This window comes from Aspergillus fischeri, genomic scaffold, assembly GCF_000149645.3.
Source record: "Aspergillus fischeri NRRL 181 1099437636264 genomic scaffold, whole genome shotgun sequence".
Classification (NCBI taxonomy): Eukaryota; Fungi; Ascomycota; class Eurotiomycetes; order Eurotiales; family Aspergillaceae; genus Aspergillus; species Aspergillus fischeri.
In genome coordinates, this window is record NW_001509762.1 from 3,591,659 (window position 1) to 3,616,004 (window position 24,346).

Sequence of the window (24,346 nt, forward strand, 5' to 3'; positions counted from 1 at the left end):
GGATGACGGATCCTCTGTATCGCAAACGGAGATTGTTGTACTTACCACAACCACCAGAAAAACCCGCCCGGAATGCTAAACTTGCTGATGATTGGAAAGATTAGAAAGGAATGAGAGAGAAGAGTAGAAGAAGAGCAGAAGAAAAGAAGAGGAGGAGAGTTGGGTTTAGATTAAGGACTTGATCTAGTTTACCTCCAAAGGGCTGGACACCCAGAAGTCCGAAACCGTGGTTTTACTTTGGGCTTATACTTTTTGGTCCAGTCAGATACTTGATGCCAAAGTCATCTAGTCCTCGTCTACCCTGCACTATCCATCGAGAAGCAAGAAAAAAAAAAGGCCGAGAGGGGAAAGAATCCACCGAAAAAAGATATCCACTCCCCAAAGAGCGATCCCCAACTTCTGCCCGCCGCTTGTTGTTGAGCCCATGACGTTTCTTCCCACCAGATTTCCTCTTCCGCCCCAGGCTCGTCCTCAATGCATGAGAATAATACTGTTCCCTATCTTCAATCAACCATCAATGACGCTATATCATGTAGATATTTAATCCCGTGCATATTACTCCAGCTCGAGAGGTCCGTTCCCATGTATCTCGATCTCGATGCCAAGTCAACAAACAGCCCGCATCACATGGCTGTAGCGTCATCTTTTGCTCTCTTCTATTAGTCTACTGAATACGGAATGAAATCACGCTGTAAAGATATACTCCGTAGTCCAATGCCGAGACCTCGCGTCGCAAAGTGATTGCAATCTATCTATCTACCCGAACAGTTATCCACAGGAAGTACAGAGTATGGAGTACTACAAGCAAGGATCTAGACTAATTTGCAGACCTCCGCTCGGCGCTAAACAGCCGGGACTCGGGACATAGGCGGCACATACGAACACAGTCTACCTTATGGAGTTACTATACGAAGTTACTCTGTACATCCTCCTCCAAGCAACTCTGTGAATACACATAGCGATAAGTGATCCCTTATGGCGCCGAATTATTCTCAACTCTTCCAAGTTTTTCTATTCTTTAACAGAATCGTAATTCCCACAGACAATCAAATGAACGAATCGGTTCCCGAGCGCCGAATCCAGCAACAACCAAGATGCTGTCTTGGGTACTACCACAGGTCCTAGTACTACAGTAGTACTACCCGCCTAACCGCATCGAGACATGTTGACGCCCCACACCCCTCCACCACAACCAATCACCAACCACGAATTTGCCAACCGCGTTGGGACCTTGGGAACTGATCGCCCTCAGCAAATCTGACAGTGGCGGGAGAATCGGGGAGAGAGAGTCCGCGCTATGCATCTCTTTCTGGTATGGTGCGCCAGTTGCCAGTTTCCCGTTTCTGCATGTTCGGTCCGAACGGGCAGGGGCACTTTTCTATCTTGGGTACGTAGTAGTTTCGACAGGGATATCTTATACGAGGACAAGCATTTAGTTCGATTCTGAGTCAGGTTATACGAATGAATACCTCGGTTTTGGTGGAATTCGGAGATTACGCCCAAAATACAAACGTAGTTCAGGGCGAGTTTGCATTGAAGAATGTCTTGGAAACAAGGAAAGCAAGACGGGTCGAGAGGCCGATCTTCCATGTATAAAACCAATCGATCGACTGCCATATTTTGGTACAGCGCCGGGCACAGCGTAGTATCTAGGTTGTCTAGGGGTGGCCCCCGCTGACGTACCGTCCCTTTCGAAAGTCCCTGTTTCTCCACAGGCATCTGGATGATTATGTCCCTGACCCAGACCCTGATCTGCTACGAAAAGCTTCAAAGAATATGTAACGAACTGTCGCTGGGTATTCTCTAACGCCAAAGGCAACAATAAGTGGTGACATGAAACGAAATCTCCAAGGAAAGTAGTGCTGAGAAACAGCTTGGACGCCACAGTACCATTGCAGGGCACTGCAACGGCTTCTGCGAGCATGTGAAACAAATGCGCTATCAGACGCGATCCCAACTCCGCCATCCACCCGTACAAACTGTACAAATCAGTGACTATCCTTTAACAAGGGACGAGCAGAGAAGAGAACTCTCCAACAGAGGTAATCCCTCATCTATGATCAATCTTCTAGCGTCCAGCCGAAAGCCTCCAAGGGACGCCAACGCTCCAATCTGGACCCGACCTTTGAACTTTAAGGTCTTGAGGGTATTATGTATGTAAAAGTAGGATAAACGAAACGGTCTGGTTCACGAGGACACCCTCTAAAGTGGGTCAACTTCAATGCACCGGACGGATACATCGTTCGACTACCGCCGGGAGATCCGAGTAGGTCAATTTAATAAGTTTCTCCAAGATCGGTAATGCTGGATTTTCTCTCCGGTGGCCCCATGTCGCCTTCCAACCGGTCAAAGCCAGTGCTGGTTCTCAATGTTCGAGGCGCTGGGATACCAGAGATCCCGCTTGGGGTTCTTTTCTTAAGCCCAGTCGGCGTGGAGATGGACGGAAGCCGAGTCTCGCGGATCTCGCTGATCCTGGCCCGTAATGACATATGCATAGCAAGGTCCTCGTCCTCGTCAATATGGGCCATCCCATTGACAACTCCATTCTGATTAGAGGGGTTACTGAGCGAGGACCGTGGTCGACGGCTCTCGGTGGTCGGGTTAGTCGAGTAGTGCCCCAGCGGTGTCTTGGTACGACTCTGGCGGCTCTCTGGGCGTGTGGATGGAGTCACGCTCGGATGTGTACTGTGACTGACAGAGCTGTGGCTCGAGTAACTAGTGCGACTGCTTGGGCGACTATCCCCCTGTGTCCTAGCACCAAAGGACGGTCGACTGTGCGGAGCATAAGAAGGGACACTATCACCGTCTCGAACAGACGAGCTAAAACTACTCCCACTCAACCGTTTGCGCGAGTTCCTTCGTGCTGTTATTGTAGATGCAACCGGACTTTCGCCCAATATCGACCCCGAACGAGAAGACGTACGGGACGGTGAATCCGACGGGGGTGGCAGTTTGGATTTTGCAGATTGGACTCTCTCCTCGAGCTTCTGCATCTTGCCAATGAGTCCACGAATTTGGTACAGTGAACCCGACTTCGGCAGTCCAGACGACCGGGCATTATTATTATTCTTGTTGGTGTTTTCATTGGGCTTGGGTTTCGGCTTGGGTAAGCTGGGCCGATTCGTAACTGACGGCGTGGGGCGGTTATTCGTAAAAGCGTAGGACGTTGAACGCGAGTGGTTGTTATATTTCTGAGTCCGGGACCCATGCAGCGACCGACTACCAAATGACGAGTCAGAAGCCGAAGCCTTCTGAAGAGGAAAACCGGGCATAGCATTCATTGACTTGCGCAGGCTGCTCGACGACTCGGATATCGGCGGTGACGGAGGCGTTGCCGTGGCGGACATGAGCGAGGTTTTCAATGTAGGGGTCGAGAATAAAGGCGAGGAAACTATGGATGAAGCAGGAGAACGATTGAAGAGATCCGGTGTCTGTGGTGTCGATGGACTGCGCAACGAGATAGGCTTCCTGCGTCGGCTATTTTGCAGTTCTGCATTCCGGAGCTTTTCGTGGATGATTTCCGTTTCGATCTTCAGATCCGAGAGCTCATCACGCAGACGTTGATTCTCGATGCGCAAGTTCTCCCGCTCCTGCTCGCCGGTTCTCATTTCCTCTTCCAATAAGACTGCTCGTTCGATGGCGACGTTGTACTTGGACTCCAGATCCTCCAGGGACGAAGTCGTATGCCGGGCTTGACGTTCATAATCATCGTTTGCGACCTCGATGTCTCGCAATTTCAGCTGTAGCGTCCGGTTTGCATCCCTCAAAGTCGTGATCTCTTTCTGTAACGTGTTCTGGGCCGAGTTTCCCTCCGACTTGGATTGCTTGTACTTGGTCTGCCGAGGAAGTGACAGGTTAGCCCTCAGTCCATCATCAGCAATAAAGGTAGGAAACTCCAATCTGACCTTCCACTCCTCGACCTCATATTTCAAGCTATCCACCTTCTCCTTCAACAACCGTTCCCGCTTCTCAGATGCCTCGATATCCTTTTCCAGCTCCGCCTCCAGCTCACGGCTGGAGGCCTGGAAGTCCGCTAGCTCAGCCTCTAATTGCTCATACTGCGACTTATACCATGCAAGCTGATCCGACCGGGAGCTGGTACCGTTGGGGCGAGCAGAGGAAGAACCATCGGCCGAGGGCATTATTCCGATACCAGGGGGGCGGTATGACCGAAGATGGACACGGAGGTCGTGCGCAAGAGCAAAGGTAACGACTCACTATCAAGCAGTGACTTGAAACACAGTGAGAGTGTTGGCCACGAAACAGCTGGAAACCGAGCTCAAGCACGTCGCGAATAGTATCAACAACCGTGCGTGAACCGGTGGAGGGGACCCCTCGCGGAGGCGGTGTCGCAGTTGATCGGGAGTTATAACAGGGACTCGAGAGTTGATAGAGACAAAGGACGAAAACAGAAATAAAGAAGAGAAAAACAATACCAAATCAAATGAAGTTGAAGACCGAGAAGATCCAAAACTTACCTTTGCGGAACCCTCGCAGAGGGGGCTGGTCGAAACATGGATGATTGTTTTGGGGGGGTTTGTGATTGTGATGGTGATGTTATCCAGCTGGATTGGCGTACAGACTAGACAGATAGATAGTGCCGTGTCCACGGGAACAAAACAACCTCACCAACTGGATTAAGCACTAGCATACCGCTTTAGAGTACTTTTAGGTACCTAAGGTACTGTGACGGAGTTGAGTGCAAACAGTGCAAACAGCTCAGCGAACGTGACTGCCCTCTTCCTTTCCTTTCCTAACGAAGTTATGAATTCTGCTACTCTCTGTATCTACCATAACTTTCATCCATCCATAATCACAAAGAATCGAATATCATCAGTGCCATCGAATCCCATCGTAAAGTCTGCAGTACTTTGGGTGCTCATAGTGTCCGCAGGTAACTTAGTTGGCGGTAGGTACCAGTTAGGTACAAAAGGTACAAGGCTTTGTACCTGACGACAACTGTCACATGGTAATTAATCAGTTGCGGTAGTGTAACAAGTACTATATATTACAACCTCATAAAAACAGTACTAGTCCTATAGTGGTCTAGTACCGGTCTCGTCCTTCAGCTCGATTTCCACCGCCCGCGATGTGCGTATTCCGACGATCAAAGGTCAGTGACTGCTCTGGGGGCATGCCTCATGGGCAGTGGAAGTCTGGGGCAACAGAAAGTGATCTGGAGGTTATTATTGCTTGATTCCCACCTTCCCAGTTATATTCCCTGATTTTGGTCCGGTAAGTTGCTATTGTCCACTTGTTTGCCCTCTCTGCTTGTTTTTCCCTCCTATCGGACTCTTACGGGGACTTCTTCCCTCCTTACTCCTTCACCTTCAGCCTAGTCTCCATGCTAGGGTGGTGGATCGTGTTATATCCACGCACATCATACTACTCACAGTAGACCGGAGAGTTGCTTCCACGCACATGGAAAATCGATAAACAGCTACCCTTCCGGTCGATCTGAGATGGCCATTGAGCTTTCAAATTTGTTTCCTTCTCTCCTTAACAGAGCTTGGTGACGGGTCACCATGGACCTATGATGCTAATATGGCGCTCTCCAGATCTCGTCTTTCCCGTGAAGATCCACACGACTTGTTGAGATGGCGGACCCCACCGATCTGAATCTCGATGCGCCCAGCGATCTTCAAGATATCCCAGATATGTCCATGCAGCTTGTGCCTCCTCCAGAAGGAACATATCCCGATAAGTAAGTATGCGTGAAATTATGCTAGCCACCCTTTTGTCACCCAATTCTAGATACATTGTTTGGACCACTACTCATATCCTTCCTTACATGTAAAGAGCCACTCTTCTTGCAGCAGTGCAAGCTCACAGCAAAGCACATGGATACAATGTTGTGGTCAAGTCATCCAGTACTCCTACCGAGAAGAAGCCCGGACGTACAGCTAAAGTGTGGCTCCGGTGCGATCGGGGAGGCCATTATCGGCCCCGGAACGGGCTCACAGAGGAGACGAGAAAGCGACGACGAACATCTCGTTTGATGGACTGTCCGTTTATGCTGGTCGCAGCTGGTACTCCTGGCATCTGGACGTTGACAGTGTTAAATCCAACTCATAATCACGGGCCTATTGTCGAGAAGCCGCGACCAGTACCGCAGCATAAGGTTCGAAAGGGCCAGATTTCAGCGGTTCCCTATGATTGGCCGCATGATGCGACTCTAACACCATATACGACTGCTTTAGTCATCATCGATATGCAGAAGGATTGTATGTATTCCGCATGGCTATATTGCGCTTGGGCCCCGAATGCTCATCACTGACGGTCATCGCAGTTTGTTCGCCTGGCGGTTACATGGAATACCAAGGATACGACATTTCAGCAGCGCAGAGTCTCATACCCAAACTGCAGCAGGTGCTGAATACATTCCGTACTGCCGGATTTCCTGTTTACCACACTCGTGAAGGTAAAAAGCCCGATACTCTAGTCTCGGTGGTGGACTTCTGATTGACATTGCTGTAAAGGTCATCGGCCTGATTTATCAACTCTCCCAAATAGAGAGGCGTTTCGGTCGCGGAATAATGCATCCGGCATGGGAATTGGCTCCCAAGGGCCGTTGGGGCGTTTGTTGATACGCGGCGAAGTCGGACACGACATCGTCGACGAACTGTATCCGCTGCCTGAGGAGCCGGTCATCGACAAACCGGGTAAAAGTGCGTTTTCGTACACGGATTTTGAGCTTCTTCTTCGAAACAAAGGCATCAGGAATCTGGTCATTGCAGGCGTCACGACGGATGTCTGTGTGTCAACGACGATGCGGGAGGCGAACGACAAAGGCTTCGACTGTGTCATTCTGGAAGACTGCACTGCCGCGGGCGAGCCGTCCCTCCATGTGAGCACGCTTGAATCCGTCAAGATGGAAGGCGGCATCTTTGGCGCCGTCGCCAAAGCAGACGACGTGATCCATGCGGTGGAGAATTTCAAAAACAGCACTGTGAAGAAGCTGGCCCCTCAAATGACGGCATGAAGTGGGTCGGAGTAATCTTGGGGAGGCGTTCTGTTGGGTCTGGGAAACAGCGACAGCGACATATCTTTCTTGCTTTTCAGTCCCCATTTCGCATACATTTGGGAGACGTACTTTCGTCCGTTCATCTTGCAGGACATGCTCCATCCTTTGCACATTAGCGAGCTTATAATTGCATGCCAAATTCCCCTGGGTCTATGCAAGCGAGGTTTTGAGAACAGAGCAACAATATGGGATACTCTGCATTGGTACACGGCGCAGAGGTTAATGGGCATCAAATAAATACACGAGTTGAACCCATGCACTTTCGATGCAAATCCGTAGTACGTAATAAAATAAGCCACACCCCAACGCCACGCTCAGCAAGGTAAAATGCATCAGCCGTAAAAGGGCAGGCAAAAATCACAACCACTTCTTCCCCGCAGCCACGACCCTCGCCCGAAACACCGGACTCCGGATCTCCATCCCCTGCCGATAAAACGGACTCATGGCCGTCTTGACGTAATTCTCATACACCTCGTTCATGAACTGCCGCACCGCCTCCTCCGTCTGCGGCGAGGTCGGATTCGCCGCGATCGAGCTACTCGACGCACGGGACGAGCTCCCCCCACCAACGGAGAAGGACGAGCCAAGCAGCGACGAGCCGGACCCCGCAGTCCCCGTCGAAGGCAGCTGAGGCGGCTGGTGGAGGAGCAGGAATCTTGTTCCGGAGGGTGTGAGGAACGCGGAGATATACGCTGAAGCGGGTGGGTAGGTGTCGATGTGTTTGAGGTACCTAAGCATGTCAATTCAGTTAAAATGTCAGTAAGATTGGAATGTGGTGGGCAGTACATATTGCCATTCATCCATTGAGCCTCCTCGACAATGTCCAGACTCGAGTGGATGATGAATTGGTTCATGTATTGCGCGGTGTCTGGGAAGCGGAATCGGGCGATGCCATCTCCGCCGCCTTTGGAGGTGCCGAAGGCGATGTTGAATATGGGTAGGTCGGTGGGGGAGAGGATGGTGAAATAGTATGACATTTTTTGAACAGGTAATCACTTCAGAAGAGGGAAATAGTCCTTCGCTCGGCAAGTGTAAGGTAGCAAGTAACAGGGGACATGGTTCGTTTGTTTGGTGGAGATGATCGAGTCACGTGGTTGATAAGATAACCATCTGATGAACTCATCTCCTTCAACTAGTTATTGTAACTGATCTTCAACTTCAAATATAGGCTGCTCATATCCACTGCACGAATTGGGGTCAGGCCTTACAGCCTCCGTTTACTAGCACCATGCCCCCTCCGAAGCTGTCCTACGGGCTCAACCTCCCCAGCAAAAAAGCCCCAACCTCGAAACTCGGACCGCCAGGTTCCCAGAAACGCAAGAAGACCATCTTCGACTCCGACTCTGAAGGCGACAACCAGAACGATGCCGGCGACGGCGACGGTGACGGTCCGATCGAGATAACCACAATTGGCGGTCTTGAAGAACCACGCAGACCGTCCGCCAACGAGCGACAAACTACAGAACCGCCCGCAAAACGAAAACCGTTGGCTGGGCCCCCAACCGGCAAACCCAACATCAAACCCCTAAGCAAGAGCTCCATCTTCGCCGACGAGGAAGAGACCCAAGAACCACAAGCAATGCCGCTGGGCCTCAACCCCGCGAAAAACAAACCCAGCGCCCCACCACCCACCACCGAGTTCACGAACCTCTCCGCCCTCCGCAGCAGCAAGAAACACGCCGAGGACGCCCAACAGCTCGACCCCACCATCTACTCCTACGACGCCATCTACGACAGCCTGCACGCCGCCAAATCCGACAAAGCCAAAGCCGCCTCCCCGGACGCCAAAAGCGACGGGCCGCGGTACATGACCTCGCTACTGCGCAGCGCAGAGATCCGCAAGCGGGACCAGCTGCGCGCGCGGGACAGGCTACTCGCCAAGGAGCGTGAGGCAGAGGGCGACGAGTTCGCCGACAAGGAGAAGTTCGTGACGTCCGCGTACAAGGCGCAGCAGGAGGAACTGCGGCGGATCGAGCAGGAAGAAGCAGAGCGGGAACGGCAGGAGGAGGAGCGGCGGAAGCAGAACGGCGGGACGGGGATGGTCGGGTTCTACCGGGACATGCTATCGCGGGACGAGCAGCGGCACGAGGAAGTCGTCAAGGCCGCGGAGGAGGCCGCGCGACGGGTGCAGGCGGGCGAGGTCCCAGCCGACGAAGCCGCCGCGGAAGCGGAAGCAAGCAAGGAAAAGACCGAGGCGCAGATCGCCGCGGAGCTCAACGCCAAGGGCGCGCACATCGCCATCAACGACGAGGGCCAAATCGTCGACAAGCGGCAGCTGCTGTCCGCCGGGCTGAACGTCGCGCCCAAGCCCCAGCCGTCCGCCTCGGCGAGCGCCGCTGCGGCAGCTGCTCGTGCGGCTGCCAACAAGCCGCGTCTCGACTCGGGGCATCACGCGGCGCGTACGAACCAGCGCGCCCGCCAGACGGAGATGATCGCGCAGCAGCTGGAGGAGAAGGCCCGACAGGAAGCCGAGGCCGAGGCCGCGCGACAGCGGGAGATCGCGGAGCGCACGCGTACTCGCAAGACGGAAACGGATGTGATGAGCGCGAAGGAGCGATATCTGGCGAGAAAGCGGGAGCGAGAAGAAGCGGCCAAGAAGGGGTCGTAGCCTTGCTTGTTTATTCCTTTGCATCCGCCTTGACCAGGTTCTTGGAGTTAGCAATGCATTTATGGCGTTGTGATATATTTTTTTTTATTTCATATGTAGTATACCTTGAACTCGGGAGCATTAACTTACTAAAAATCTACCGGAATATCATCCAAGAGCTTACGAAAATATCCGAACGGATATATATCTTTGCAGAGAGCACCACGCAAGAAATGCACATGATTAGAGTGATGTATGTAGGTATGCTCTATAATACACTAACCATTGATAAAACAAAACAATCGTAACTCGTAATGCAGATAGACAATCGTCAAGGAACACACGATAATAACAATACCCGCCCTAATTTCATATACCCAATTTATACGGATGCAACCTTGCCCGATGCAGCCATGCACAATGCACACAGACATTTACTTTGAAGAAAAGAGAGTGGACCTCAACGCCTGAATAAACCCGAAAGTACGGAATAGACTCACGCAGTCAGCGCAAAACTCAGCCCCATTAAACCCATTCCAGCGATGGCGAATCCGACACCGAACCCGCGATGGTGCGTCAATCCCAGCCCTTCACTGAAAAGCTGCAGGCCAACCGAGGTCATGATGCCGGCGGTGGCAGCAAACATGCCGCCATAGACACCCCAGGAGGGACCGGTAGTCTCGTCGTGGTGGCCGGCTTTCTGCGCGCCCCAGATCCAAAGAGCGGCGAGGGCGGCGCCAGCGGGCTGGCTGATTCCGCCAAGTAAGCTGGACCAGAACATGGCTTTCCAGCGGGAATTGAGCGCGAGATAGAGCGGCAGGGCCATGGCGAAGCCTTCGCTGATATTGTGGATGAAGAGGGCAACGAAGACGGTCATGCCGAGCGTGGGGCTGGCGTGATTGGTAGCGTATGTGATGAAGCCCTCTGGGAGCTTATGGAGGGCAATAGCCAACGAAGTCTGGAGGCCGATAGAGAGAAAGGCATTCTGGGGCACGTGGTGGTGGTGTTGCGCCGCTGCGGCCCGTGGAGCTTTGGTCGAATCGTTTTGGTCCTCTGGGGATTTGTGGGGATAGACTTCCAGACCTGTCCGCAAGGAGGATGCGCTGCTTTGGTTTTCCTGGGAGCTACTGGCGTCCAATTGCCCTGAGAAGTCTTCTATCGAATCATGCGACTGGGCAAGCAAGCCTGGGCCAGCACCTTCTTCAGATCCTGCGCGTTCCGAGTCCAGCTGCACACCAATGCTGTGATGCGTGATCAAGGAAGGCCGAGGCATCTCCTCGACGACGCTAGCCATCTGCGTATTAGTGAGGATCTTGGAACATTCAAGACCGCACGTCTGCGAGAAACCATAGCACGGGCCGTTTTCGTCACAGTGGGTTTTAACGCCACCCATGAGCTGATTGATGCGACGAGTCAACCGGGACCGCAGAGGTTCGAGCGCCGGTCGCTCAACGGCACCCGGCATGGACTTGCGAGAAGGCGACTTTGAATGTAACAGGAGAGGCGTCCGTTCGGTAGAGCCATTTGCCTGGCGCGGAGCGGACGCCAGCTGTTCTTGCCGTCCAACTTCGCCGCGTTCGGGATCTTGGGTTTTTGGTTGGTGAGTATGGGCGCAATCGACGACATGAGAGGGAATATGCTGGTGGATGAAGGCAGAAACAAGTCGAATGACAATCACGCCGGCCAGGAAGAGTCCGATTAGAGTGCAGGCCGCCGCGCGGGGCGAGAATCCAGCTCGAGTGAGGTATTCCTTCGAGGTGGGGAGCATGCTGTAGAGGGAGGTGAAGAGCTACGGGATTAGTACTACAGGCATAAACGGGGCAATGGAGTAAAGGTACCATAACACCAGCACTCAGGCATAGAGAGGCTGATAAGAAGCCATTGCTGTTGACAATTTGGAAGTCCTTGCGACGAGAGAAGCGCCGCAGTATAACATCGATGCAGATGAGGGACGAACCAAGGACGCAGGCTGTGATGATTTAGATTGGAAAGATTGCAGTTTGGTTCTGACGAACTCACCTATGCCAGAGACCCCGCTCATCAGCCATCCTCGGAGGTCACTATTGGCAGCCATGATCGGCTGTGGAGGAGCAAGAGCAGTAGCAGTAGCAGTAGCAGTGACCGCAATGAAAGCGCAGAGAAGGCGGATGCAAGACAGTGATGTCACGAGAATATCCGGAATGAGTGGCAATGACAATGGAAGGAACCACTATCTTTCTCTTTTTTCTGTCACCCTCAACTGTTCAGATATTCAGAAGTTGTTGTCAACAGGACAAATCAAATAAATCCATCTTGTCGATGACCATTCCCCTTGGAACAATACTTAGAGCATTCCTCGAGTCCAGGTGCCACTCACACATTATAAATACCGCCGCCGTCTTTCTCCCAAGGTCCGCACGGTCACCGCCATTAAGTATTAACAGGCAGAAGGGCGCTTGGAATCCCATCATGAAACTGATGGCATATTATGTCTCACGATGGAGTTGGTAAGAATTCATGCAGAAGTCTGTCAATAGGCTGGCTTATAGTCTCCCAAGTGTAGGGTTCATATCACATCTCCCCTACTAAATAAATAAATACTCGGAGATGTCAGCAGAACATCTAAGCAAATGACCATCTACTCTTTTGCAGTTCCATACTAATTCTCTACAATATATAGTCAAGGTAGCTGCCAGTCAATATCTCCCTCTTAGATACTTACTCCCTACCCATGCTGTACCTCCTGAGTTGTTGATCCAGCATCTCTGTGCTCTCTGATTGGCTGCTACTTTGGCTTCATCTTTGCTCTCTTCGGCAATATTTTTTTCTCTCTTAACTCCGCCCCAACTGTTTCCTTCTTTCTACCTTCTTGACTCGGTCCAACGAGTCTTTTATCTGTTTATATCTCGCTTTAATTCATATCCATCATGTCAAAGGCTACTATTGCGGCTATCGCTGCCGCCAGTGCAGCCACTGGTGCTGGTATCACCGCTCTCCTTTACTCCTCATCCTCTCGACCTCAACAGCAACAACACCAACAGCTCCCTCCTCCCCCTCCTCCGTCCCAACCGGCTACCATCTCTCCTCCTGCGACCATTCCTCCTCCGTCTCTGGCCAAGACTCCCGCCAGTAAACCCTCAGGCGGCTCCCCCGTCGATCCTGCCGGTATCTACCAGTATGGCTTCCCCGGTCCGATCGCCGATACCATCACCTCTCTACCCTTGACCGGCGCCTACGACCGTCGCACACGTAATCCTGCCTGGGTCGCCGAGCACATCACGCCGTACTCGCTCTCCCTGAAGAATGCCGACCGGAAACACAGCGCCTTCGTCGAAGACGCCAGCATTCCCGCCATCTTTCGCGCCAAACTGGCCGACTACTTCCGCTCCGGCTATGACCGCGGCCACCAGGTGCCCGCCGCCGACGCCAAATGGTCCCAGGACGCGATGGACGGCACCTTTGCGCTTACCAACATGTGTCCCCAGGTCGGTGAGGGCTTCAACCGCGACTACTGGGCGCATTTTGAGGAGTTTTGCCGCGATCTGACCAAGAAGTACCCCTCCGTCCGCATCGTCACGGGCCCCTTGTACCTGCCCCATCGCGACCCGGACGGCAAGTGGCGCGTCTCGTACGAAGTGATTGGCAACCCGCCCAACGTGGCTGTGCCGACACACTTTTACAAGGTCATCTACGCCGAGGACGGCACGGCCAGCCCGACCAGCAAGGTCTCGCTGGGTGCGTTTGTACTTCCCAATGCCCGCATTCCCAACGACAAGCGTCTGGCTGAGTTCGAGGTGCCGCTGGAGGTGTTGGAGCGGGCTAGCGGGTTGGAGTTTGCGTCTAAGCTGGATGTTAGCCGTCGCAAGCGTCTCTGCCAGGAGGTCCGGTGCGATATCGTTGTGCGCGAATTCAACAACGCCAACAAGAGAGCGGCCTAGACTCTACCGCACCATGTGTTCATGTATACATTTACTCCATGTTCTTTCGGGTGTACCTATTCGTTCTCGTTTGTCTGGCGTTGGGCGTCCTCTGGACATGGCCTGTCATCTCATAGATCATCTAGTCTAGTGACTGAAACTGGAATTACATTTTTCACAAGTACATACCCAAATCCCAAACTCCGTGGATGCGACAAACTTAACATTGAAAGGCAACCCCAGCCTTCATCGCTACATTCCCTCCCGCCCCTGCAAACCCGGTCCCCTCCGAGCTGACCTGCACTAACCCCGGCCGGATCCCCTGCTCCTTATCCTTCTTCTTCGACTTCTTCCCGTTCCCTTTTTCGGTTCCATTCTCCTCAGCTTCGGCCTTGGGATCCCGCGGCGTAATGTCCGCCTCACACACGTAGCAGAGAATCAGACCGTGTAGTTTCGCCGTCCGCTCTTGCTCCTCCTTGCTGGCATGGGGATCGGGGACATCGTGCGGCGTCATGAACTTGGTGACGCATGGTTGGCAGATAACATGACCGCAGGGTTTCGCCACTAATTCGTTAGCCGAACTGAGCGCGAGCACTTGTAGTAGGACAATACATACACATCGCCTTGAGCCCGTTACTCAGGTTCTTGTTGCAGCTGGGACAGATCCGCGAGACTGTGCCGTCCGCCGCCTTTTCCTCTGTAAAATGCACATCGACCAGCGACTTGAGCGAATAGGCATGGCGGTTCTCGTCAGTCGACCCGGGACAGATAGGCGTCATCTTGACGGCCTTGTTAGCGGCGATTTCGTTGGGATCGGTCGATGGCGTGAGCGAGGGGACCCAGAACGAAGGGAGCGCGGATTTGCTCGACTCCGACTGCACCAGTTAGCCAGATGTACACCAAAGAACCCACACTGCGCGAAGTACCTTCTCCCGCTTCAGCTCCCGCTTCAGCCGCTCCTGTTCTTCCCGCGCAATCCGAGCCATTTCCTTCTCATCCAGCTCAAAGATCTTCTTCCGCTTCCCGTCGACCTCGATCTCGCGCGCCTTGAACGCCGCCAATGCCTCCTCCGTCTCCTCCGCCTTGCGCTTCCGCTGATTATCCCCGTTGCCGCCGCCGCCGGTCCCCTTCGCGTGATCATTTTTCGCCGCCTCCAGCCCCATACTCACAAGCTCAAACTCGCGAAGTTCCCTCCGCCGCGCATCCTCGAGCGCCCGCTCTTCGTCCTCAGCCAGGCGCTTCCGGGCCTCTTCACGTTCTCGCTCGAGACGCTTAATCTCCTGCCGCTGCGCGAGGAGGTCGTTGATGGCGCATTCGCGACAGAAGAGGTCGCCGTTCGTTGCGCAGGCGACGGGCGTTCGGGCGGGCTGTAGGCAGAGTCGACAGGAGCCAAAAGGGAGGAAGGAGTCGCGGCTGATGACGCCGCGCTTGGTGCCCCAGGTTGAGCGGAGGAGGCCCCGCTCGTAGGAGGTGAAATGGGGGAGAGAGGTGTTTCGTTTGGAGTGCGCCATTTTGGGTCGTGGTGGTGTTTATCGGCGCATTTATCTCGGGGTATGATGTATAAGGAGGGGGAGTCGATGAGACAGAGTATGTATTTTTTTTAAAAAAATAGTTTAGCTATACACAGACAAGAAGAAACAGCATCTGGCTGGATTGAAAGACGAAACGCATCTGAAGGTTGAGAGGAAAGAAAAGTTGAGGACTCGAAGAAACGAAGCTCTGGAGATGAAGATAGATAAAGCGTGACATGACATAATCATTGATCCGTCGTCCACGTCTTTCTCGCCGTCACTCCACCTTCATCTCCATTCCAACTTTCCATCACTAATGTCCATCAAGAATTGCTCAATACTCCAACAGGTGAGAGAAAAGAAGTTACAAAAGCCTCAGTAGGAGCAAATTTCTCGATCTCCGCCAGAACAGGAGGCGTCTCGAGCACCACTCTCTTTCTGGCTGCCACCTCGTGCACAGCAGGCTCGTGCTCGTGAGGAGACACCTGAGTCCATGGTCCGCCAAGGGTCTCATGCTCCTGTTTGCTTTCTACTTCGTCTTCCCCGTCAGCTCGCTTCTTCGGTTTATTTTTTGCGCCTAGTAGGTGTCGCAGAGCTTCCCTGTCGTGCTCTCTGAATTCCCGCTGCTGCCGCTCTGGCTTCTCCTTGTCGTGAGCCTCGAATTCGGCCACCAATTCGCGGCAGACGTCCAGGAAATCCTTTTCTGGCTCGATACAGTCGGGATTCGATTTCGTAGTCTCCTTACTCTTTTGTTCCTCCCTCTTCTTCTTCCTGGCTGCCTTCTTTCTCTCTTCCTTTCTCTCTGCCTCCTTTGCCTTTCTATCCTCGATTATCTGTTTCCTCACCTCGGGATCATACCACCATGGTATGAACTCGACAGGGTCTGGCTCCTCGTCCTCGAATTTCTTCCGTCTCGCATCCTGCGCATCGTAGCGGATGAGGTATCTGCTCTCTCCAGGCTTTGCCAGGCTGTCAGGAATGCGACGGTAGCGGTGCAGTCGGATGTACTCGTCAGGCTTTGCTGTGAGCATGAACAAGACATCTGCAGAGTGCTTTTGGTCTGCAAACATGAAATAGCACTGTTTCACGGCGGATCGGCCGCGGGTGGTAGCTCCGAAGCCCGGCATGAGAGGAGGCATCTGACAATAGACCCTGATTCTGTCGTACAGATGACCGTTGGGACCATGGAGACTCAGAACCAAGCCGCGTGCCTTGATCAAAAAGAGCATAGCTCGGCCGAGATCGCAGTTGAATCCTGCAATCAGCGCGCAGTAGAGCCAAACCTGGACCTGGCGCGTGTCGCTGATCTTGAGCCGCTCGTATAGCTTAATCAGCTCGTAGGCGTTCTTGAACACCACCGCGGGCCGTTTATACAGGGTATCTGCGTCCTCAAAGATGGTCTCGAGAGTGTAGAGCTTCTCCAGAGCATTCTCCGTCTCGCGGACCGGGTCCCGGCAGAACAGACACACGCACCAGAACTTGCAGTACATACTGGACATCAACTGGCGTACTCCACACTCCCCCTTGGCGTAGAAGTAAGCAACGGTGATCTCCTCGCCGGGCCTGATGTCCCTGGACGCACGCACCACCGCCCGTCCAATTTTCGGGGGCAGGCTCTTATCCTCCTCCCCGTTCTCATCCCTCGGATACCGCAATGTATAGTAGAGAGACGCATTCGCGATGCACGAATGGTTCACAAACGCCAGGTTCAGCCCCAGCACCAATACCTTTACATTCTCCGGCTGCAAAGCAATCATATGGTATCTCTTCCAGATCTGAGCATACGCGCCCCCGGACGAACCCTTGGGCTGCGGATTCGGCAGACCCAGGAAACCCCGGTGCCACTCCTCGCCCATCGCGCGGACCTTCTCAGCAACGAGGTCGTCGGCCGTCTTTGCATTCTTCCAGCGCTGGACCTCCGGGCCAGCAAGCCAGGCGACTTTATCCGCGAAGACGACCTCCCCGGCAGGGATGCGCCCGGTAGCAAACAGACCATAGCCGATCGACTCATCGATGTATTTGCTCTGAGTCTTTTTCTCGTACGTACGCCTGTAGAGCATCTCATCTGGATCTCCGGAAACAGGGACCAGAACGGGCCGCCGACTGGACCGCGGTGGCGGCGACGGAGGAGGAGCAGGCAACGCAAGCAGCGGACGGTGGTGCACCTCTACCTGCCCCTGTCCTTGTACCTGTACCTCTCCCTCTCCCTCTTCACCATTTAAAAACAATCAGTATTCATCTTATGAATTATGAGTAGAGTGCCCACCAGCACGAGCACGATCTAAACCCATCACGCTGCAGGACACCTCCTCACGTGACTGTGAAAGACCTAAAGCCATCCTTCCAGTTAACAGCAAGTAGCCAACAGTAAACAGTCAGCCATGAACTTCTTTTCAGGAACTATTACAGGATGAATGGAAGAAAATCCTTACTGTGTTGTGTTTCCGTTGTTTACACTTCACCAACTAAGATCAATCAAGCAAGCAAAACGGAAGATAGATAAAGAATACTCTGATCTATACACGGATAGATCATCAGCACAAGTCAGACTATCAGTCTTTCAGCTTGCCACTTACTGTCTGTTTGGCTTTCTCTCTTGTTGCGTTCTGTTTCTAATTTCTCCTCTTTACTTGGAATCAGTCTAGGACAGAGGATGACTGCCGTAGCCTAGCCTGACTACCAACTAACTCAAATGCAAAGATGAGATGAGATGAAAGAGTCCAGAGTGAAGATGAAGATGGAAAGACTGAGGGTAGAAGATAGATGGATGAAGAGGAAGAAACCGAGACGAACACAACAACAGAAATCACAACGAGGGGTCAACGACGACGACAACGCCGAGAAGCACGGTTGGTGTGAAGGCGTGCTGTCCTCATGCTGCAAGCGGGCCCGTCTCATACAGTTCACCAGTGACGGATGCATGGAGATATGTGAATGACATGAACAATAGAATAGACCAGATAAAGGATCCCCTATATCCTATTCTTTTGTCTATATAGTTCTAGGGAATCATGAGATAGGCTTGATCATTGCCTTCCGAGAGTAGCAATGGAACTGTATACTGCAATCTCCTTCGAGATGACATGCTATGAATTTTCAGATACCTGCCAAAATGCCGCCTTCCCATGTAAATCCGTAGATCAACAGCCATACAAACAGACCAGACCAACCGACCCTGTTGCCCTACTGGGCTACAACCGAAGCATATGAAAAAGGAAATAGTAGTGCGAGGACCGCTTGTGTGAACTCTATGAAGCCGGCTCAAAGCAATAGAAGAGGAGAGAGAAGGAGAAAGAGAGAGCAAGAGAGAATGTCAAAAGCTTGGCCAGGCAGCGCTGAGAACAAGTCAAGCATATTTTGGCCAAAATGATTCCTTCAACGCCGTAAGACGACGCCAAGACAAATGAAAAGAAAAACTGAGATGGATTGGGTATGAAGTCGTAATGGAAGGTGATTGGTCTTCAGGTTGCTCTTTATGCATGTACAGCTTGCTCGGGTGGGCTCGACTGCAGTTTTTGGATTGTATTTTCGTCGACGGCTGCCTCGTCAGCGGATGTCGAAGGGGACGACCGCTGATCTTTTGGCAATACCAATGATCCCGGGAAAGCCGCGGTGGAGGAATCAGCGTCATCTGAGGCCGTAAGACGAGAGCTTAGATCAATGGTGGGGTCGCTCTTGACCATTCTGTCCTCTAGGTTCGTGGTAGGATTCCCCTCTCTGCAACCCTCGCTCTCGACCGGATCAAGAACGCTGATCCTTGTTGCAGTGCTTCCGCTTCGCAATGACTGGGAGATTCCCGGATTTATCGGTTCCGAGACGTTCGAATCGCCGCCGCTCAGAATCGCAGGGTCAGAGGCGCGGGGCTCCTCCGACGGAGTAGGTTTGCGCAGCCTGAGACGCTCTTCGGGAGTCATATTCTGCCACTCAGATCCAAAAGTGACAATAGATGCCTTCTTCCCATGGACAGTGAACTGCGGCGCCTTGCGGGAGAGACCCTCGCCTTCCTTCGTATCTTGCTCGTCCTCGGGCACCACTTCGCTAGACATCGAGTCCCGCTGCTTTTTACCCCGAGCATTATGTCCTTGTTGTCCGTGGTGGGAATCACGGAGTGTGCGGTGAAGGCTGCGACGAATCCGGCTCATCTGCTCTCCTGGGCGAGACTCCGCGCTATCTCGCCTGTGTTCGCCATCCGTCTCATGGGCTGTGACGGACTGTCTTGTCCCGCGAGGAGAGCTGTTCACCTCTAACAACCCAGCCTCACGGAGGATACGCTCCTCGCCGTCGTCCATGCTGATCGGAGAGGTCAATTTGGAGGCATGAGATCCTAGACTGGCAACATCTATCTTGCTGCCCGCGCTCAGCACCGATGGCTCGCGTTCGAGCCGGTTTGCCGGGCCTGGCGAATATGACTTGGCGCGGTCTTTGCCCATGTCCGCAGATAAACGTCTACTGGCACGGCCAGTAAGGTCTGAGGATGTCACCGACACCGGAATGCTTGGTCTGCGAATGTCACTAGCAGCAATTTGGGACGATGGGACCCTATGAACAGACGCATACTCGTCAGACGGCAACTGCGGCGACGTGGCCTGACTCGGGGACTGCACTGCGTTGGCAGGCGGCTGGGACAGGGCTCCTGGCTCCGAAGTGGAGGCATTCCTGGCGGGTATCTGTAGATGTAGGGACTTCTGGTCCGCAAGCAACTTGGCCTCTTCATCCTCGGTACCCAGATCCTGCAGGAGAACCTCCCGATAGCATTTGTTACGCCAGATGTCCTGCCGCACCCACTTGAGCTTGGCCGCCATGCGCCCTGCTGCCATGATGACTTGCTCCCTCGCCCTCGAGGTAACCGGCGTTAATACCTGTAGGTGTCTCGCATTCCTCAGGAGGTCGTCAAGTTGCCTTTGGCTCACGAAAAGCTTCTCGTTTGTCTCGCGGATCTTCTGTCGCATGAGCTCTTTACGAGCTGTGACCAACTCCTCGGCCACGTCGGTATCGGGATTGGGAGAGGGAGGCTCCCTGTCTGCAGAGCGATGTGAATTGTACGACGTCACGGAGGGTTTGCGACTCATTCTGTTGCGCTGAGCGTCGTAATTGGTAGCTATCATGCCTTTGGTGCGGACCCCCGTGCTTCGGAAGGCAGCAGCGTAATTGATTTTTGCCAGCCAATCGTTCATGTCATCTTCGGAATTGGCCAAAAACACCTCCTCTAGCGCGTGATGGCGAACGAAAAGGAATGCGTGCTTATGCTTTTTGTAGCCCGAATCCAACAACGCAACCGCATCATCCGTGGACATGATACCGTCGGGTTTGAACTCGGTGAGAGGTGGTTTAAATACAACCGCCCGGCGGCGCCCCTCCTTCTGATGAGACTCATATTGGGACGTTAAGGATTTGATCCAATTGACGTCTCGAAAAAAGTACAACTGCGAGAAGGTAAGCAGAGCGCCCCATTCTTGCCACGGCGATCTAGCTCTCTTCTTCCTTGGGTCTTTTCGCCAGAGCAGACCAACTTTGGCCACTTTGATGTCTACCAGCCCAGGGTTCGATTCGGCCGGGTTCTGGATGCTAGCCGGCATGAACGCATCCGGCCGGGACCGGGCTGATACGATCTGCAGAATAGCTGTTTTCGAAAAGGCCTGATGCAGGCTGTTGATGTCCGGTGGCCCTGTCGTCCCATGACATCGATACGTGTCTTCCAAGTTCATGACGTCCTTGAGACTCGGCCGTAATGAGTCAAGCTTGCCGTCCATGATCAACGTGTAGGGGTCAACCGGTTCCCTTGATACGCGCGACAAATGCTCTGAACTCGGGGTCTTGAACAACGGCCGTCGAGGCTTTGCAAGCTGACGACTGTGAGAGGGTGTATCTTCGATGTGGATAAAGGGCGTGTAAGCGATGTTCTCGTAAATGCATTCCAGAACGTCATCAGATACGCCTTCGCCACGAGTATTCCGAACATAATCCGACTTTTGCATCTTGCGCTTATTGTTCTTGTTAAAGACATCGGTGTGTAGAATCAAGATGGAAAATGCAATGAAATATGCTTGGTCTGTACAGAGAATATCAGTATAAACGGCCCAGGATGCATAATGGGATGAACGTACCAGGAGAAGCAAAGATGCCAGGATTACATTCATGATATCGGTCGGCAAAGCTTTGCAAAAAGCGATCAATCTGTTGGGTCTCCTTGGGCAACTCAGCGCCCATCAAAAGCTTTCGGATAGCCATATCGATAGGGTCCCCAAAGAAAATGAATCTCCGCATATACTTTCGCAATGCTGTCTTGTAGAAGTCTTCATTCGACTGACAGAGTACACCGGCGATTGTGCTCTTGGGTATGCTCTCCTCCAGGCGCGTCAGATACGTTGCTGGCGTGTCATTCTCCTCGCGTTCGGGGTAGGACAGTTTGCGAACAGGAGTATCCGAGCGTCTCACACCGGGAGAGCCATCTCGCATAACCGGGGGTTCCGAATTTTGCCTCAATCGGTGCGAGATGCTGAAGATGTCCCCGAAACTTTTGCGTCCACTGGTGGAAGTCGAAGTACGACCGGACGAGGCGAATTGAGCGGGTGACTGTTGCCCAGCATCGCGGAGATTAGCCAACGAGTCTAGCGTTGATGACCTTGGTCGCGGTTTGATTCGATGTCCACTTCGAGTGGAAGTGGCTGACCGGGCAGAATTGGCGGAGTTCGCCGAGTCCTTTCTGCGCAGAGGAAAAGCCGGGGAGGCAAGACCGACAGTCGAACGACTGGGCGATGGAAGCGGAGAAACGCGGTCCTGATCCTTCTCATCCGGCGGCTCGAAGCTGGATGAGGGATCAGAACTCATGGCCCTGGATATCTGCGAGTCCTGTCCATGGCCATTCATGGGTTGACTGCCAGCCGGTCGAGGAGGCAAGGGAAATAGAGGACCCCGATTTCTCTTCATACGTGGCATGCGAAAACGTTTATTTCCGCTTAAAGATCCGTCGTTCGGGGAATGGGGGTGGTATAGTCCATGGTCTCCGGAACTCTGATCCGAACGGGATGACTCGGAAAAGCGAGCGTCGGTGACGGAGGAACGTTGGGACTCGTTGCCCAGCTCACGGCCACCACTGCGGATTGACGTAGTCGAGAGACGACCTGGCTCTTCCCCGCTCATCTTGGACGTTGACAATGTAGCATCGGTTGTCTGCGACACGTTGGAGCCCTGGGCCCCATGGCGAGACCTGGGACCTGGACTCTGTCGCTGAGCATACATTTGTGATCCGTCGGACGAGCTCTTTTTCGATCCGGAGAGGAGTTTGAACTTGGGTTTTTTCTTAACGGGTTGATCCAGTTCATTGCTAGTGGGTGCGGTGGTAATGATGGTGGGAGCTGAAAATAGACAGCGGAGATCAAAAGTTAGCACACGTAGATCGACAAATATATAGAATCTGTAGTAGCTCGGATGTATACTCACGCGGTAAAGGAGGCACGGGAGGTGTTCCCTCCTCACCCTTGGCATAAGACCTTGATAATTGGGGATCCGACGCATGACGGAGCTTCATGAAGCTGAACCGGTTCCGGCGCCAGGTAGAAGCATCGTCCTGCACCAAGGCTGCGCCCACATTGCCCTTTCTTGAGCGAATAGTGTCCGCTGGCCCTTCCGACAGGTGTTTATTATCGTTGTCTCCGGTCTCGTGATCGTCGTGGTCATTTTCGTCATCGTGGTCTGGTCCCGCTAAGAGAGGGGAACGGGGGGCGGACTCCGAGTGCCTGGATGCAAGGTTGGTTGCCGATGGAGTCGATCGAGGCAATTGTTCGCTATGGCGAGAGAGTGCTTGAGGCTCGACAACACTGCGTCTCTTGGAGTCATTGCTATCGAGAGCGCCGAGTCGCAACCCTTTCCAATGCATGGCTGAAACAAGACGACGGAAGTCGGGTCCTTAGGTGATCCTGCTGCGCAACCGGTTGAAGCGACCCATCCGACAATAACCTTATAGATATCGAGCGATTTATCCACAGCGACTGATTGTACTTCGGAAAGGAAGTTCAAGGGGCAACCCGAACTCTTGGAAGCCGTTCGGTAATGCACGATTTCGGAGGATATACGGCGTAGGGATCATGAAATACGACCGATTGACATCGCGGACAATTCGTAGCAGAGCGAGGAAAGAAAAAAGAAATAGATTCGTCTAGCTTGAGAATCGAGCAATTTGGCGGTAATCGAGGAGGGAGGTCGCAGAAGGTTCGAAAAGGGGAAAGGGGGGAACAGAGAGGCAGTCGATTGAGAAAGAGAACCCCGGATAGTCGACAAGCAGATAAAAAGTCGGAGATAGTAAATGCAACCCTTACATTGCCAGGCGTCTAGTAGGATGGAGTGAAAAGTGCGTAGATCATAAGCAGAGGAGCGGCCGAGGAGAACATTGGAGATGCCAAGGAAGGGAAAACAGATTGGCGAAAAAGGGAACCCCAAAGCGGAGAGGTTGGTTGGAACGTAGGAGAAAGGAGGGGCAAGGAGCTGGATAATACCTGCTAGATAATGGGAGCCTTGCGGGAAGAAATGACAAACGAAGAGATCTGAGCGTCTTTACCGGATAAAGAGGGAATCAATGAAGAAGAAGAAGAAGATGATGATGAAGATGGTGATGGGGAGATCTGAGATACCTCCTAGTGTCCCTATGGCCTATGGACTAGGACTACGGCCTATGGGTCTGGGTCTGGCCTACGGAATACTTGACAAGTAGTTAAATGATGGATCTCTGACAAAAGACATCACACAACACGTGTGTTTAGAAAGTGGATATTAATTCGTCGATCTTTGATCATGATCAGGTCAATTTAATTGCTATAGATTAAGAGAGCTATCTTGTGCCATGGGTCCGATAAATTGTGATTTTATTCCTACCCGTCTCTAACTGGAGATACCTTAGATCGGTGCCTGTATAGTCCCTGTACCTAGCGGAAGAAGCCATTCTCGATAACAAAACACATAACCTCAGGTTCTTATACTTCTGATTTCCACACGTTCCAATCTCTAAAATCCGGTTCTCTGCCCTGGTTCGAGAGTCATAACCAATAGAAGCAGCCTGGTGTGTACACAGCTCTGTGGACTGTTTCGTCATCTGGACTTACGCTCATTTGATTATCATCTTCCAGAATTTCCATTCGAGCTAACAATGATGCCAGTACCTCTTTCATCCGAGAAAACGGAAGAAAGAGGCGTCTTACCGACTTCATCATCATGACCACCTATACGCGGCTACTTTACGCACTGCGTCATTTATCCGCGTATCTCCCGCTGCTCTATTATCACGTGATTCAATCTAGAATTGTTCTGCCTGGAGGGACCACGGAATAGTCACGGA

The 24,346-nt window shown here is 52.7% G+C and overlaps 9 protein-coding genes across 9 annotated transcripts, besides 2 other annotated features; 3 read left to right on the plus strand and 6 right to left on the minus strand.

Annotated features, from left to right (window-relative positions):
• Window positions 1-2,276: 2,276 nt before the first annotated feature.
• On the minus strand, window positions 2,277-4,142 carry nde1 (nuclear distribution protein NudE; the record flags this gene model as incomplete). The annotated part of the gene is made up of 1 exon (XM_001260373.1): window positions 2,277-4,142. One exon carries the CDS (start codon window positions 4,140-4,142, stop codon window positions 2,277-2,279), a length of 1,866 nt encoding a protein of 621 aa, XP_001260374.1.
• Window positions 4,143-5,597: 1,455 nt separating this feature from the next.
• On the plus strand, window positions 5,598-6,982 carry NFIA_084300 (cysteine hydrolase family protein; the record flags this gene model as incomplete). The annotated part of the gene is made up of 4 exons (XM_001260374.1): window positions 5,598-5,704; window positions 5,800-6,224; window positions 6,290-6,421; window positions 6,480-6,982. 4 exons carry the CDS (start codon window positions 5,598-5,600, stop codon window positions 6,980-6,982), a joined length of 1,167 nt encoding a protein of 388 aa, XP_001260375.1.
• Window positions 6,983-7,381: 399 nt separating this feature from the next.
• On the minus strand, window positions 7,382-8,001 carry NFIA_084310 (TRAPP subunit TRS20; the record flags this gene model as incomplete). Its single annotated transcript, XM_001260375.1, has 2 exons — window positions 7,382-7,754; window positions 7,811-8,001. 2 exons carry the CDS (start codon window positions 7,999-8,001, stop codon window positions 7,382-7,384), a joined length of 564 nt encoding a protein of 187 aa, XP_001260376.1.
• A 251-nt stretch (window positions 8,002-8,252) lies between these two features.
• Window positions 8,253-9,632, plus strand: NFIA_084320 (splicing regulator NSRP1-like domain-containing protein; the record flags this gene model as incomplete). The annotated part of the gene is made up of 1 exon (XM_001260376.1): window positions 8,253-9,632. The coding sequence occupies one exon, from the start codon at window positions 8,253-8,255 to the stop codon at window positions 9,630-9,632; it is 1,380 nt and encodes a 459-aa protein (XP_001260377.1).
• A 475-nt stretch (window positions 9,633-10,107) lies between these two features.
• NFIA_084330 (Zn(2+) transporter ZRT3) lies at window positions 10,108-11,685 on the minus strand (the record flags this gene model as incomplete). The annotated part of the gene is made up of 3 exons (XM_001260377.1): window positions 10,108-11,400; window positions 11,450-11,580; window positions 11,631-11,685. The coding sequence occupies 3 exons, from the start codon at window positions 11,683-11,685 to the stop codon at window positions 10,108-10,110; spliced, it is 1,479 nt and encodes a 492-aa protein (XP_001260378.1).
• An 832-nt stretch (window positions 11,686-12,517) lies between these two features.
• NFIA_084340 (DNA/RNA non-specific endonuclease) lies at window positions 12,518-13,528 on the plus strand (the record flags this gene model as incomplete). The annotated part of the gene is made up of 1 exon (XM_001260378.1): window positions 12,518-13,528. The coding sequence occupies one exon, from the start codon at window positions 12,518-12,520 to the stop codon at window positions 13,526-13,528; it is 1,011 nt and encodes a 336-aa protein (XP_001260379.1).
• Window positions 13,529-13,727: 199 nt separating this feature from the next.
• On the minus strand, window positions 13,728-15,018 carry NFIA_084350 (putative RING finger domain protein; the record flags this gene model as incomplete). Its single annotated transcript, XM_001260379.1, has 3 exons — window positions 13,728-14,071; window positions 14,124-14,382; window positions 14,434-15,018. 3 exons carry the CDS (start codon window positions 15,016-15,018, stop codon window positions 13,728-13,730), a joined length of 1,188 nt encoding a protein of 395 aa, XP_001260380.1.
• Window positions 14,437-14,460: a microsatellite.
• A 323-nt stretch (window positions 15,019-15,341) lies between the features above and the next one.
• Window positions 15,342-17,357, minus strand: NFIA_084360 (SET domain-containing protein; the record flags this gene model as incomplete). The annotated part of the gene is made up of 2 exons (XM_001260380.1): window positions 15,342-17,227; window positions 17,285-17,357. 2 exons carry the CDS (start codon window positions 17,355-17,357, stop codon window positions 15,342-15,344), a joined length of 1,959 nt encoding a protein of 652 aa, XP_001260381.1.
• Window positions 17,358-18,289: 932 nt separating this feature from the next.
• Window positions 18,290-18,328: a repeat region.
• Window positions 18,329-18,491: 163 nt separating this feature from the next.
• NFIA_084370 (Arf family guanine nucleotide exchange factor SYT1) lies at window positions 18,492-22,894 on the minus strand (the record flags this gene model as incomplete). The annotated part of the gene is made up of 3 exons (XM_001260381.1): window positions 18,492-21,067; window positions 21,123-22,373; window positions 22,459-22,894. The coding sequence occupies 3 exons, from the start codon at window positions 22,892-22,894 to the stop codon at window positions 18,492-18,494; spliced, it is 4,263 nt and encodes a 1,420-aa protein (XP_001260382.1).
• Between the last annotated feature and the right edge of the window lie 1,452 nt (window positions 22,895-24,346).